Below are 13,788 nucleotides of genomic sequence, written 5' to 3' on the forward strand. Positions count from 1 at the left end.
TCTGTACATTTTTTGGGGGGGGGGGATAAATGATCATTTTACTAAGAAAATGTGTTTGTATATTCTGATTGTGTTAAGTCTAAAACACAGCACCATTGTAGATATTGCACAAGAAAGCAAATGAAGAAGAAAATCAATTTAAAGTTAACAACACTTGAAATAAATAAAATGACCTTGGAAAAGAAAATAAATAAACTTGGAAGTGAAATATACAGCATCATTCAACGTGAAATAATGAAAAGGTTGCAGGTATGCACAGCCATGTAGACAGTACCTGACCAGCAGTTCATCCGTCTACAGTGAAACCCAGTTCAAACCCTGGGTGCATCTGAACAAAGCCGCCTTCATGTAGCAACGCTCCCCACAAGACCCTGCTCACAGCTTTCCCCAACTTGCCCCGACGGCCTCGGGATGGGATGTCTGCAGCGGGAGGGCTCCGGGTGCCCCCTCTCAGCATCCCTGGGACCCACCATTTATGCTCAGTGTCCTAGGAAATCCATTGTTTTCAACCAACAGTTTCTCAAAATAATGTAGAGCCAGGCAATAGAAGAATGGTTTAGCCAAGTGGTTGGCAATCACATATTTTCACTCCTGGCCAGAGGATGTGGTCTGGGCAGTGCCTGTTTCCCTGAAGTGCTTGGACTCTTTGGTCTCGGTGCTGGTTGCATGTTGGGTCTCGTGGCTTTCCTTCTCTGCCCTGCACCTCTCGCTGCAGCTTCTGAGAAACATCATTCTCCATCAGAGCTTCTGGGCTTGGCAGTATGCATCTGCTGACACCACACATTCATCTTCTAGGTCAAGGGGGTTTCTTTCCCAGTTGCTACAAGTCCCATCCTTTGTTCTGATGGCTGGTTCTTAAGCTCTGAGAGTGATGAGGTCAGAAGGATAATGGATACAGGGGCCCAAAGACCTTGCGAGGCCCTTTAAGCTTCGAAAGTACCAAAGACAGCTTGGTGCCTTCACCACCAGATACCTCCTAGGGAAAACAGCTTTCTGTTTCCCAAATGAGAAACTCAGTGAAGGGGCCACAGTGCTGGGCTTTGACTTCTTTCTTCCCTTCTTATGCAGGACAAACTCATGCCAGTGGGACTGCTTTGAATGGAGCTCATTACACAGAATCGACAAAATCATTTCAGCAGTTGGCTATGGTAGGGTTTTGGGCTCCCTGATAAAACAGCCGCCTGGGTTTTTTTCCAAAATATAAGTTATGAAGTGAAGGCCTTATTGCCTATCTAGTTCTCTGAATAAGTAGAATGGATACAGGATGTTATAAGACTTCTTAAGCTATAAAAAGTAGTCAAAAAACATTCAGCAGGAACAATGCACTATATCAAAAAAGGTGATGAGATTTTTAGCAATGCTAGTAAATTTAAACACCAAGAAAACTTTCAGGTAAGTCTGAAACTGTAAAACTCAGAAATCAAAGGCCAAATACAAGTTGATGAGATTACAAAACGTACATCACCATCAGTCTGCTAAATCATAAGGTGTCACTTCCTCTTGAAGAAGAACTAATGATATGATTTGCTTGCATATTTCATAGAAAACTCTGAATAAAAATCATAATAATGGTGAAACAAGACATATGGAATGAATTTGGAAAAATTCTAAAAAGGCTGATATCACCATTACTATAGGAATAGGATTCCAATTTTTGCTTTTAATGTCTGGCCTACATCAAAAAAAAGTCACCCGTGAATCATGAGGGTCGGACAGTACTAAGAAAGCTCCAATAGCAAGGAGGGACGGCTGGGAATCAAGTCTTCCTCAGGTATGGTTATTTCCCACCTGTCTGCTGACGGGCGTGAGAGACGGGATACAGGCAGTCTCCTGGGTTACATCTTCCACTGGGTCCTGGGGGGCCCTGAGGCCCTGGGGCACCTGGTGAACCTGGCAGGCCCAGAGCTAATGAAATAAAAGACCGCATCAGAACTCAGGTCAACATATGGCTTTTCCTCCCTCCCTCCAACCAACGTGGGGTCATTCAGTGTCACCTGCAGCGATACCTAAGGGCCATCGGGGAGCAGGCATGGCTCCTATTTTGGGAGGTTTGCTCATGTTGTGAAGATAATATCACTATTACCTGAGGTCCCAGGAAGACCTGGGCTCCCTGGAAGCCCCATTCCCGGTTCCCCTCTTTCTCCCTTCTGTCCTCGGTAGCCTAAATGAGAGATATACAAAAAGAGAGACAAAAAAGTAAGCGTGTTCTCTGGCAACAGACTGATATACACTCAGGAAATATTTTGAGTTGTATATTGAAAATCCACCCAGTGAAATATCTTCACACATTTGTATCTGAAAACTATGTTACAGAGATTCAGTACAATCCTAGATCCTAGGGAGAACAGTGGAGTGAACACTAAATAGATACATATTCAAGTTTAAAATATCACCAGGATTTCTTTTATGTAAGTGACCTTCATTTAACACACGTGAACAGTAAGGAGAAATGTTTGGACTTAGGGTCATTTGAAAGCACGCTTCCAAATCTATATTTAAACATTTCTGCAGTAAAATAACATTTACCACCTGAGGTATATTTAATAGTTCAACCCAGCTCCTGCTATTACAGACACCTCGTTAAGGTGGCTCTCAAGTCATCTCAGTGAGGGCTTAAGATCATAGGCTAAAAAAATGAGGAAGGAAGAAAAATAAGTGGAGATACATGAACAAGAGGGTTAACAACACTGAATACAATTCCAAACGAACAACGTAGGTGCTAAAAGCTACATATTTAAACTCAGTTCTCAGATTTCAATATAATGCAAAATATATGATTCCATATGGATTTCAGTGCATATGGTATCACAAAACAAGAATTTGTGTATTTGCATAATAAGGTAACATTTACACGTCTCCTGTCAAATGTAACAACTTGTTTGTACAAACCTCTCACATCATTAGGTTAATACGGACCCACTATTAACAGATAAAGATGTTGAACTGCACAGAGCACGTGAGAACTTTCTACTCTTAACATTCCTAATAAGGCCCCAAGCTCATTCCTTAAGAAGGCTCCCCAAAAGCCTCAGGATCTTATTTATTATTTATTTATTTATTTATTTATTTATTTATTTTTGGCTGTGTTGGGTCTTTGTTGCTGCACGCAGGAAATGTGGAAAACGTTGCTTTCTCTAGTTGTGGCGAGCAGGGTCTACCCTTCGTTGCGGTGTGTGGGCTTCTCATTGAGGTGGCTTCTCTTGTTGTGGAGCACGGGCTCTAGGCGCGTGGGCTTCAGTAGTTGCGGCGCATGGGCTTAGCTGCTCTGTGGCATGTGGGATCTTCCTGCACCAGAGATCAAACCCATGTCCCCGGCAGGTGGATTCTTTACCACTGCGCCACCAGGGAAGTCCAGGGTCTTATTATTATTATTATTATTTTTATTTTTAACATCTTCATTGGAGTATAATTGCTTTACAATGGTGTGTTAGTTTCTGCTTTATAACAAAGTGAATCAGCTCTACATAATTTTTTCACAACAACACTTCAGATAGGAATGCTAATAAGGTCAATAACAACATCCCCATTTTCTAGAATTAAGCTTTTCACCCTTTAGGGTAGGCCTCTCTTGAAATTTGGAAAAGACCAAAAGGCTGGTCTATCTGCAAACAGACATGTGTTTTCTCGGTCCCTAGGTGCAGGGTGAGAGTTTGATATCAGTGTAGCTTATGTAGGAAAAAATATGAAACAACAGCAGTGCCCTAATCCAAAGCATCTAGAGATTCTCATCATTGAAGAACTGTGCTTGCTGGAGTTTTTAAGGTGTTAGACTTTATTTCCATTTCAACACAAGGGATTTACTTCTAAAGTTGTAAATCAGTGCCTTTACATGCATGCTGGAAAAATGAGGTCAGAAAAAGAGCGTTACTGGCATTTGGGAGGAGGACTCTTCATGTGGGACCTTACAAGCTGTCTGCAAGCCTTCCAGGTTGTCTGGCCCGCTTGTTCTGGCCCGCTAATTGGCCACTGAATCCGTCACCACACTGACACACATATGCCTCCCATTTCTTAAGGCCCCTACTGCTAACAGACCTGAAGGGTCAAATCTATATATCAGTCACATCAACTACTCTATGGGCCACTGGCTTATACATAACAGGTAGTTTCTTTCATTACAAACCAATAACAGCTGAACTTTAGAAGTTCAAAAGTAAGAACCATCATTCCCAATACCACCCCTCCAGAACTGATGTGGGATGGAACGGCTGCATCCGTTTTCTCCTAGTAACCCCACATCCACTTGGTGTGCAGGGTTCTTTCTAAAATGGATAAAGCTTTCAAGTATGGTACCTCTTCTTGAGGATTTTCACAGAGGTGGAAAATCAGCATGTGTTTGGAAGAAGTTTAAATCAAGTTCTTTCGAGATTCCTGATCAAGGTGAACTAGAAAACCCTGAGCTCACCTCTTCCCACGGACACACCAGAACTACAACTACAAATGAAACAACTATCTCTGAGAATGACCTGAAGATGGCAGAACAGATTTTCCGCAATGGAACATATAGAAAAGGCTACATCAAGATGGGTAGGAGGGGCAGAGAAGTGGTCTATTTAGAACCTACTCCCCTGCCGTGCTGACCCACAGGGGGAGGGATATCACAACTGTGCAGGTCCCCCCGAGGAGCGAGGGGTCCAAGAGAGCCCATGTCAGGCTCACCAGCCTGGGGGACCTGCACTGGGAAGACAAGTCCCCATACATCTGGCTTTGAAAACCAGCAGGACTTACATCCAGGAGTGCCCGAGGGCTGTGGGAAACCAAGACCCCACTCCTGAGGGGCTCACGCGCAAACTCACTTGCGTTGAGTCCCAGCACAGAGGCAGCAGCTTGAAAAGCACCTGGGTTGTCTGAGAAAAGTGATTCATTGACTAATTTTAGAGTATGTGCCAGAGGGGCAGGATCTAGCGGAAACCTCTCCGAGCACAGAAGTGCTGGTGGGCGCCATTTTTTCTCTCCTTTCACCTACTTGGCCAGGTGCTCATGGGCAGCATTCTGTCACTGTCCATCCACTTAGCTAACATGGTGCACCCCACCCCAGCATGCCTCTGGGGAATTGCCCTGTCCAACCTGCCTACACCGGCCAGCACCTCCAGAGTTGCTCCTGTCCCACCCAGTGGGCAGCCCTGGATGGTGCTGGTGTCCCCCAAAGCAACTCCCACTCTTAGGGGCTGGGAATGAAGGACACCAAGGAAAGCACTCCTCCCACAGCACAGTGGGAAGGCAATAATCAGAAACCCAAAGGATGGTTAAAATCTAAAACTGTCTGGAAATGTTTTTGAATTTAAAAAAAGGCATCAACCATTGCCCTTTGGGGAATTTAGGAAAAATGCAAACGAGGTGACCCAACTCAGAATCATACTGGCATCTATTCTCACTGCAAGAAGATCAGGTGCTGAAAGAGGGTCCACACGTTTCATCATCAGAATCTTGGTAGGCGCAGTACCTCCCCTTTTCAAGTTGGATTGTTAACTTCTAATATAGGCATACCTGGTGTCATTGCACTTCACAGATACTGGATTTTTTTTTTTTTTTTTACAAATTGAAGGTTTGTAGCAACCCTGTGTCAGGCAAGTCTCTTGGTGCCATATTTCAAAATTTTTCATGATTATTATATTTGTTAGGGTTCTACGAATGGAACAACAAAGGCTGCATGACAGCACATCTGTTTACAACATGGTTTACTGAACATTTCAAGCCCACTGCTGAGATCCATTGCACAGAAAAAAGGATTCCTTCCCAACTATTACTGCTCATTGACAATGTACCTAGTCCCCCAAGAGATCTGACAGAAATGTTCAACAAGACTCATGTTGTTTTCATGCCTGCTAACACTACGTCCGTTCTGCAGCCCATGGGTCAAGGGGTCACTTCGACTTTCAAGTCTTATTATTTAGAAGATACATTCTGTAAGGCTATAACAGCACTAGGTAGTGATTCATCTGCTGGATCTAGGAAGAGTCTACTGAAAACCTTCCAGAAAGGATTCACTATCCTAGATGCCAATAAGAACATTCATGATTCATGGGAAGAGGTCAAAATATCAACGTTAACAGGAGTTTGGAAGAAGTTGATTCCAACCCTCATGGATGACTTGGAGGGGTTCAGACTTCAGTGGAGGAAAGTTTTTCCCCATGTGGTGGAAACAGCAGGAGAACTAGAACTCGAAGTGGAGGCTAAAGATGTGACTGAACTCCTGCAATCTCATGATACAACTTTTAACAGATGAGGAGTTGCTTCTTATGGCTGAGCAGGGAAAGTGGTTTCTGGAGATGGAATCCACTCCTGGGGAAGATGCTGTGAAGATTGTTGAAATGACAACAGAGGATTTAGAATATGACATAAACTTAGATAAAAAAGCAGCAGCAGGAGTTGAGAGGACTGACTCCAACTTTGAAAGAAATTCTACTGTGGGTAAAAAGCTATTGAACAGCATTGCGTGCTACAGAGAAACTGTTTGTGAAAGGAAGAGTCAGTCGGTGCAGCAAACTTCTTTGTTGTCTTATTTTTAGAAATTGCTACAGGCACCCAGCCTTCATTAGCCACCACCCTGATGAGTCAGCAGCCCTCAGCATGGAGGCAAGACCTGCAAAAATATCATGACACACTGAAGGCTCAGACGATGGTTAGCAGTTTTCAGTGATGAAGTCATTTTTAATTACATCGTTCTTTTTAGACATAAAACTATTGCATGCTTAACAGACTACAGAATAGCGTAGGCATAACTTTCATATGCACTGAGAAACCAGAAAATTCTTGTGACTCGCTTTACTGCCATATTTGCTTCATGGCGGTAGCCTGGGACCAACCCCGCAATATCTCCGAGGTGTGCCTGTAGTCTCATGTCAATTTCTCATTGCTCTCTACATGTCTCCTGCTTCTCAGGTAGGCGTAGGAATCTTTATGAAACCCCTTTAAACTTGTGTCCTTTCCTAAAGATACTAAGATAATAAAGGGCTCATTCCATAGTGCATGTTTCAAACCAAACCACTTCATTTCAAATGAAAATGGATTTCTTTCCTGAAAAACACTGAAAAAAAAAAGTCCCTTTTAGAAATTTCTGAAGGGTCACCATCACACAGAATTTGTGAGTGGGCGGAACACACGGCGTTACGTTCAGGGCCCACATTCCGTTTCCCTTTCTGTGCTGGGCTTCTCACTGCAGCCTTTCCTCAAACTCAGTCATGCTGTGTCAGGAAGAGGACTAATTCAGCCGACAGCACCTAAGGTTTCAGGGTCACTAGGGTAGCAGCATGTTTTTAATCATCCCTCATGGAAAGGGTAACAGTTTTATATGCATATCTTTTCCTTTTTGAGAAAATGTTTAAATCTAGCAGAGCAAAGCTTTGAAGTTACATGCATAACTGCATCTTCTGAGCACTTCATATCTGTCTGTCTACCAGAGGAAAACCCTTCAGTTCCTGTCAACTGCTGGCGAGGCACCAAAAATCGACCAGCAGGCCTTTTCTTTTCTACAGTAAGATTTCCTGGTGTCTTTAGACAGGACTGTCAATACAGCATGACTACAGGCAAATATTTCATAAAAGCGAATCCCATATTTCACGAGTTTTATTTTTTGGCTGCATTTCTGGCGTGTAACAAATCCTGAAAAGGAGATATGCAAACGTTGAGGAGACACCTGAGTTATAATCAACATATGTCTGTTGTCAGAATCCTCTGGTGGGACAAGAGTTTTGTTAATTTTACTAAACGTTCTTTTTAAAAACGTTGGAGGGCTTCCCTGGTGGTGCAGTGGTTGAGAGTCCGCCTGCCGATGCAGGGGACACGGGTTCGTGCCCCGGTCTGGGAAGATCCCACGTGCCGCAGAGTGGCTGGGCCCGTGAGCCATGGCTGCTGGGCCTGCACGTCCAGAGCCTGTGCTCCACGGCGGGAGAGGCCACAACAGTGAAAGGCCCGTGTACCACAAAAAAAACCCCCCAAAAACGTTGGAAATCATATGGGGAAGTCTTTCAAATTATATATACAATGGAATGTTACTCAGCCATGAAAAAGAATGAAATAATGCCATTTGCAGCAACGGTTAGACCTAGAGATTATCATACTAAGTGAAGTAAGTCAGACAGAGAAAGACAAATATCATATGATACCACTTATTTGTGGAATCTAAAAAAAAATGATACAAATGAACTTATTTACAAAACAGAAATAGACTCACAGACATAGAAAACAAACCTATGGTTACCAAAGGGGAAAGGCTGGGGGAGGGATAAATCAGGAGCTTGGGATGAACAAACACACACTACTACATACAAGATAGATGACCATCAAGGTCCTACTGTACAGCACAGGGAACTCTACTCAATATTCTGTGATAACCTATATGAGAAGGTTTGCTGTGTACTCACTTTGTACACTCAGGTGTACTTACTTTGCTGTACACCTGAAACTAACACAACATTGTAAATCAACTATACTTCAACGTAAAAGAGAGAAAAAAACCCTTAAAAAAAGAACTGGATCCGAAGCCCCATCAGGAGTGGAAACAGTAGATAAGGTCTCCTCGCAGCACAGCAGATAAAACCCATAGAAATCTTTTGCGGAAGTGAAGGTCAATGAGTGGTGAACAGAGGTCTTGTTTCCAAAAGCTGCACGAACACTGCTGACCTGGCACAGCCTCTGCCCAAGAGCCTTCCAGGTGGTCCTTCCCTGCATGGGAGGGAGCCCGAGACAGGGGTTTGTGTGGACAGGTGACTCTAGTTCCAGAAGGGTTTTCCTTGCTATCCTGACCATGCATTGCTCTTGTCCCCTTAGATGTCCACTGTGTGAAGCATCTGTCCAAGATCTTTCTCCTATTGGTGTTAACAGTCCTGGTTCTTCACATGGTTTGAGGCATCAAACATCTTCAGATGGGCTATCAAGGTCTTCCTGTCTCCTATACTCTGAATTCACAACAGACCCAACTAGCAGAAGATGGTAATTAACCACCCTTTACACAATGGTACACACACAAGGCTACATCTGATTCTACACTTGCTTCCAATTCCCTGCCAAAACTCTCTGTGACCTAAGAGAAACCAGGTAGAAAAGACAGTTCAGGTAAACTAGAGTGATTCACTGCCGTTGTTTTACACTGTGCTAGCTAAACCAGAAGGCTTGTCAGTCTCAGTGGGAAGTTAGGATCCTAACAAACCCCACGACTGGGGAAAGCTGTGCCTCTTTCAGGGGAGGGAGGACACGGCAATCACCTTCGGGCCCTTCTTACAGAAAATAGAGAAGCCGTAGGAAGGAAAGTGAACTAGTGAAAGGGAAATAACTCTCCGCATATATAGTATTTTGAACTGTATTCCTAGGTGATATTGGTGTTAACTTTCTCTTTTCTCCTTTATCCATTCATCTGTTGATGGACACTTAGGTTGCTTCCATGTCTTGGCTACTGTAAATAGAGCTGCAGTGAACACTGGGGTGCACGTATCTTTCCAAATTAGCATCTTTGTCTTTCTCCTTTACACAAGCTTTTGATTATTCCAAGGACAGCCCTTGAGTTCCTCTATAATAACACATGAAAAGCAGTGTCTCTGGCCTTACCTCTCAAAGTACGTACTCATTGGATCTAATGCTTCCTTGTCAGAACTGTGAATCTTCTAAATCAGGGTCCCCTTGGCCCCTCTGCTGGTTGCTAATCACATTTCTAGAAAATGCTCTTGCCAGCTGAATTTAGCCAAGCTACATTTAAGATCATGTCTCTTGTCAAGTTATCATCAGTGGAGCAAATTTTTTTTTGCCAATTTAAGTCTTGCTTTGAAAAATTTAGAAACAGCATGAGAAATTTTTTTCTTTTTTATTAATTCAGAAGTTACCATCCACAACTTTTGCAGAACAAAAAGGATTCTAAAATTTCTCAAAAATATATTTTGGACCCAAACCACTAGTTATAGTAGCAGGTCTTAAGACTTTTTCCTCAGTTTCCTTAAGATACTAAGATACTAAGATTCTTGTTGTCTACTTACATTAACAGCGAGGCATAAACAACTAGAAATTTGCAGATAATAATGATAAATAAACACATTATTGCTGTTATTATCATAATAAGTATTGTTATTAAATACATTTAGATTAGCAGATAATTATCAGTCAGGTTTAAACTGGAATGAATAATAGTTAAAATTTTATTTCTAGAATATCAAATATTAACGAGATATCCTACATTAAGTCATTATATATGCATATGTATATATCAATTTATAAAATACATACCAAGTATATATACTACATATTATATATAATCTAATATACATACTTTTAATGTATATTAATATATATTTGTAATGTATATTAATATATATAATTTTTGCCTTAACTGTGATTAGCATGTTATAAATACTGAGAGTTAAATAGTTGGTAAACAAATATTGTCCTCAAAGACGTACCTTGGGGCCCAGGGTCTCCTGGTGGCCCAGGTAACCCATCCTTTCCTGGTGGACCAGGCCTCCCATGAGCTTGAGCAGCCAGCATTGCTGCTGGTAGCTTGAGCTGGGACAGGAACACAGCCATTCTCTCTTCATTGATGAAAGCGAAAATAATATGCATGTTATGGAAATACTTTTTATGTCAAAAGTTTTCAAATATTTTTACATAAAATTCAACAAAAATTACTTGGTTTTCAATTTAAGCACATCTAATTTACCAACTGGTCTGATCGTGGAGGGATTTTTTTGATTGTTCAAGTAAAATAGATTGTACAAAGCTGTTTGAATATGGATGCAGGTGAGTTGTGTTGATCAGAGGATTGAGAACCTTCAGTGTTTCAGAGATGTCGCCAATCTAGCAGACAATACCCTAGAGCAGGGGTCCATGGCCCGTTAGGAACTGGGCACACAGCAGGAGGTGAGCGGCAGGCAAGCGGAGCGAAGCTTTGTCTGTATTTACAGCCGCTCCCCATCGCTCGCATTACCGCCTGAGCTCCGCCTCCTGTCAGACCAGCTGCAGCATTAGATTCTCATAGGAGCACAAACCCTACTGTGAACTGTGCATGTGAGGGATCTAGGTCGCGCGCTCCTTATGAGAATCTAATGCCTGATGATCTGAGGTGGAGCTGAGGCGGTGATGCTAGCGCTGGGGAGTGGCTGCAAATACAGATTATCCTTAGCAGAGAGGTTTGACTGCACAGAGACCCTAATAAATCAATTGCTTGCAGACTCATATCAGAACCCTATCAGTGAGTGGCAAGTGACAATTAAGCTGCATCTTACGGAGTAGACTGGACATAAACAACACACGTCGGGTGTCACTATCTTCCATCACCCCCAGATGGGACCATCTAGTTGCAGGAAAACAAGCTCAGGGCTCCCACTGATTCTGCATTATGGTGAGTTGTATAATTATTTCATTATGTATTACAGCGTAATACTAATAGAAATAAAGTGCACAGTAGATGTAATGCGCTTGAATCATCCCCAAACCACCCCCGTCCCTGGTCTGTGGAAAAACTGTCTTCCACGAAACCGGTCCCTGGTGCCAAAAAGGTTGGGGACCACTGTCCTAGAGCCTAATTAACCTCTGGTAATAACTTGTGGAGAGAATTCAGGTTCATATTAAAAAATGGTTGTTAGAATACATTTAAGCCACTTTCCAGCAGTGTTGTGAATGTGCATGTGGTGGTTTAAAATATGGTGACAAGGTCTTTGACACTCCCTTCCAAATGGAATTAGGTGGAGCCTAATCCCCCTATTCTGGAGCATGGGCGGAACTTCCTTTCACTTCTAATGAATAGAAAAAAGGCAAGTGGGGACACTAAGTCATAAAAGCCTCGTGGCTTCCTGGTTGCTTTCTCTCTTAGATTCTCATTCTGGGGGAAGCCAGCTGCCACGTCGTGAGGGCATGAAGAGCTCACCCACATGGGGGTGAGCTGAAGCCACCTGCCAACAGCCATGTGAGTGAGCCCGGAGGTGGATCTTCCCGCCCCAGCTGAGCCCTCAGAGGATGTCAGCTCTGGCTGACACCCTGAAAGCAACTTCATGACAGACGCCGAGACAGAACCACACAAGTAAGTGACCCTTTAAGTCCCTGACCCACAGAAAACGCACGATAATAAACACTGTTGTTTTAAGCCACTAAAGTTTTGAGATATTTTCTTATGCAGCAAGAGATAACTCATATGGTATGTGACACTTTATATCCTTGAACAAAACTGCATTATTGATAGAGAGGTTTATTTATTGAAAAGATGGGTCACTAGCTTCATATTCATTATGATTTCATGGCACTGTTTAATTTCTATACTGGGCTAATACTTTACTTTGTCAATAACTTATGCTTTTTAAAGAAAATGTTCTATTATACACCCTCAATATTATTCTTTTTTTTTTTTTTTTTTTGGTTTGAGTTCCAGTTAGTTCCATCATTCAGCCAAGGTTTTAGTAGGAAGGATGTCTCATTTGGCCAAAGGGACAAACGCAGCATTGCTGCCGAGGAGCACGCGCCCAGGGAATGCCAACTGCAGACCGCGTGAAAGCAGCAAAGTCTCTGTACATTTCTGTGAACCTCAAGAAAACGCTGAAACTAAGAACACACAAGTTACAGGAAGTTGACAAACTATCCAGAACATTTAAAAATCTTTTGTCAGTGTTGAGTGATGTGACCTTTATGAACTGAATGCGTCCTAAATCTTCTCAAGGACACATCACTGTCATCTGTCCTTTGTTCATCCACCAGGCTGCCTGGAGCCCAACCCTGTTCATCTGGGTCCTAAAGAGAAAGTCCAGGGAGGGGAGGCAGGACTGTGTAAGAGTGCTACCTCGGGTGAGCTCCGCTGTCTGGCCGTGAGCGTGTCCTACAGGGTACATCAAATGCCAGTGCTTAGGGTCAACAAAAAAGTGACTCTACATCGTAGGACATTGGTGCATTAATAACTCATAACATTTAAAGGGTCTGGAAAATGAACACCAAAAAATGTAATTATGAAAATATAAATAAAAATTTTCACACTAAAATTCCTAAACAAGTCATATTATTAACTGAATTAAACATTCTCTATAAGCAGGGCTTTGCTTTGGGCCTTTAACATTTTCTGCATTAAGTGCTCTTGTTCAGAAATCATGGAGAATTACTCAGCCAAAAAAGAAACAAAATTGAGTTATTTGTAGTGAGGTGGATGGACCTAGAGTCTGTCATACAGAGTGAAGTAAGTCAGAAAGAGAAAAACAAATACCGTATGCTAACACATATATATGGAATCTAAAAAAAAATGGTTCTGGAGAACCTAGGGGCAGGACAAGAATAAAGAGGCAGATGTAGAGAATGGACTTGAGGACAGGGGGAAGGGGAAAGGTAAGCTGGAACGAAGTGAGAGAGTGGCATGGACACATATACACTACCAAATGTAAAACAGATAGCTAGTGGGAAGCAGCTGCATAGCACAGGGAGATCAGCTCGGTGCTTTGTGTCCACCTAGAGGGGTGGGATAGGGAGGGAGGGAGGGAGGTGCAAGAGGGAGGGGATATGGGGATATATGTATACGTATAGCTGATTCACTTCGTTATAAAGCAGAAACTAACACACCACTGTAGAGCAATTATACTCCAATAAAGATGTTAAAAAAAAAAAAAGAAATCACGGAGAGAGCAGAGAGAGATGATCATTTGAATATTCAATAAGAACTACTATCCATGTTTTTATAAGTGCCATGCACTATAAAGATTAACTGCCAATAAGCTTTATTTTATGACTAGAAATCTGTTATATAATTATTCTCAGAATTACTTTTTTGAATAATCAAATCCGCAGTTACACTTATTGTTGTAGAGTTCTTGGTTATTAATCCCACATAGACTATTG

General features: G+C 42.3%; 1 protein-coding gene across 1 annotated transcript in view; it reads right to left on the bottom strand.

The window, feature by feature from the left end:
• Positions 1-1,777: 1,777 nt before the first annotated feature.
• COL19A1 (collagen type XIX alpha 1 chain) overlaps positions 1,778-13,788 on the bottom strand; it is a gene marked incomplete at both ends in the record, with an annotated part of 357,838 nt that continues 345,827 nt past the window's right edge. The window contains 3 exons of the mRNA XM_081251264.1: positions 1,778-1,905; positions 2,084-2,161; positions 10,383-10,511. Coding sequence (XP_081107390.1) covers positions 1,778-1,905; positions 2,084-2,161; positions 10,383-10,511 — 335 coding nt within the window. The remainder of the gene's footprint in view (positions 1,906-2,083; positions 2,162-10,382; positions 10,512-13,788) is intronic.

This window comes from Mesoplodon bidens (genome assembly GCF_964165515.1).
Source record: "Mesoplodon bidens genome assembly, chromosome: 12".
In the NCBI taxonomy this organism is placed as follows: Eukaryota; Metazoa; Chordata; class Mammalia; order Artiodactyla; family Ziphiidae; genus Mesoplodon; species Mesoplodon bidens.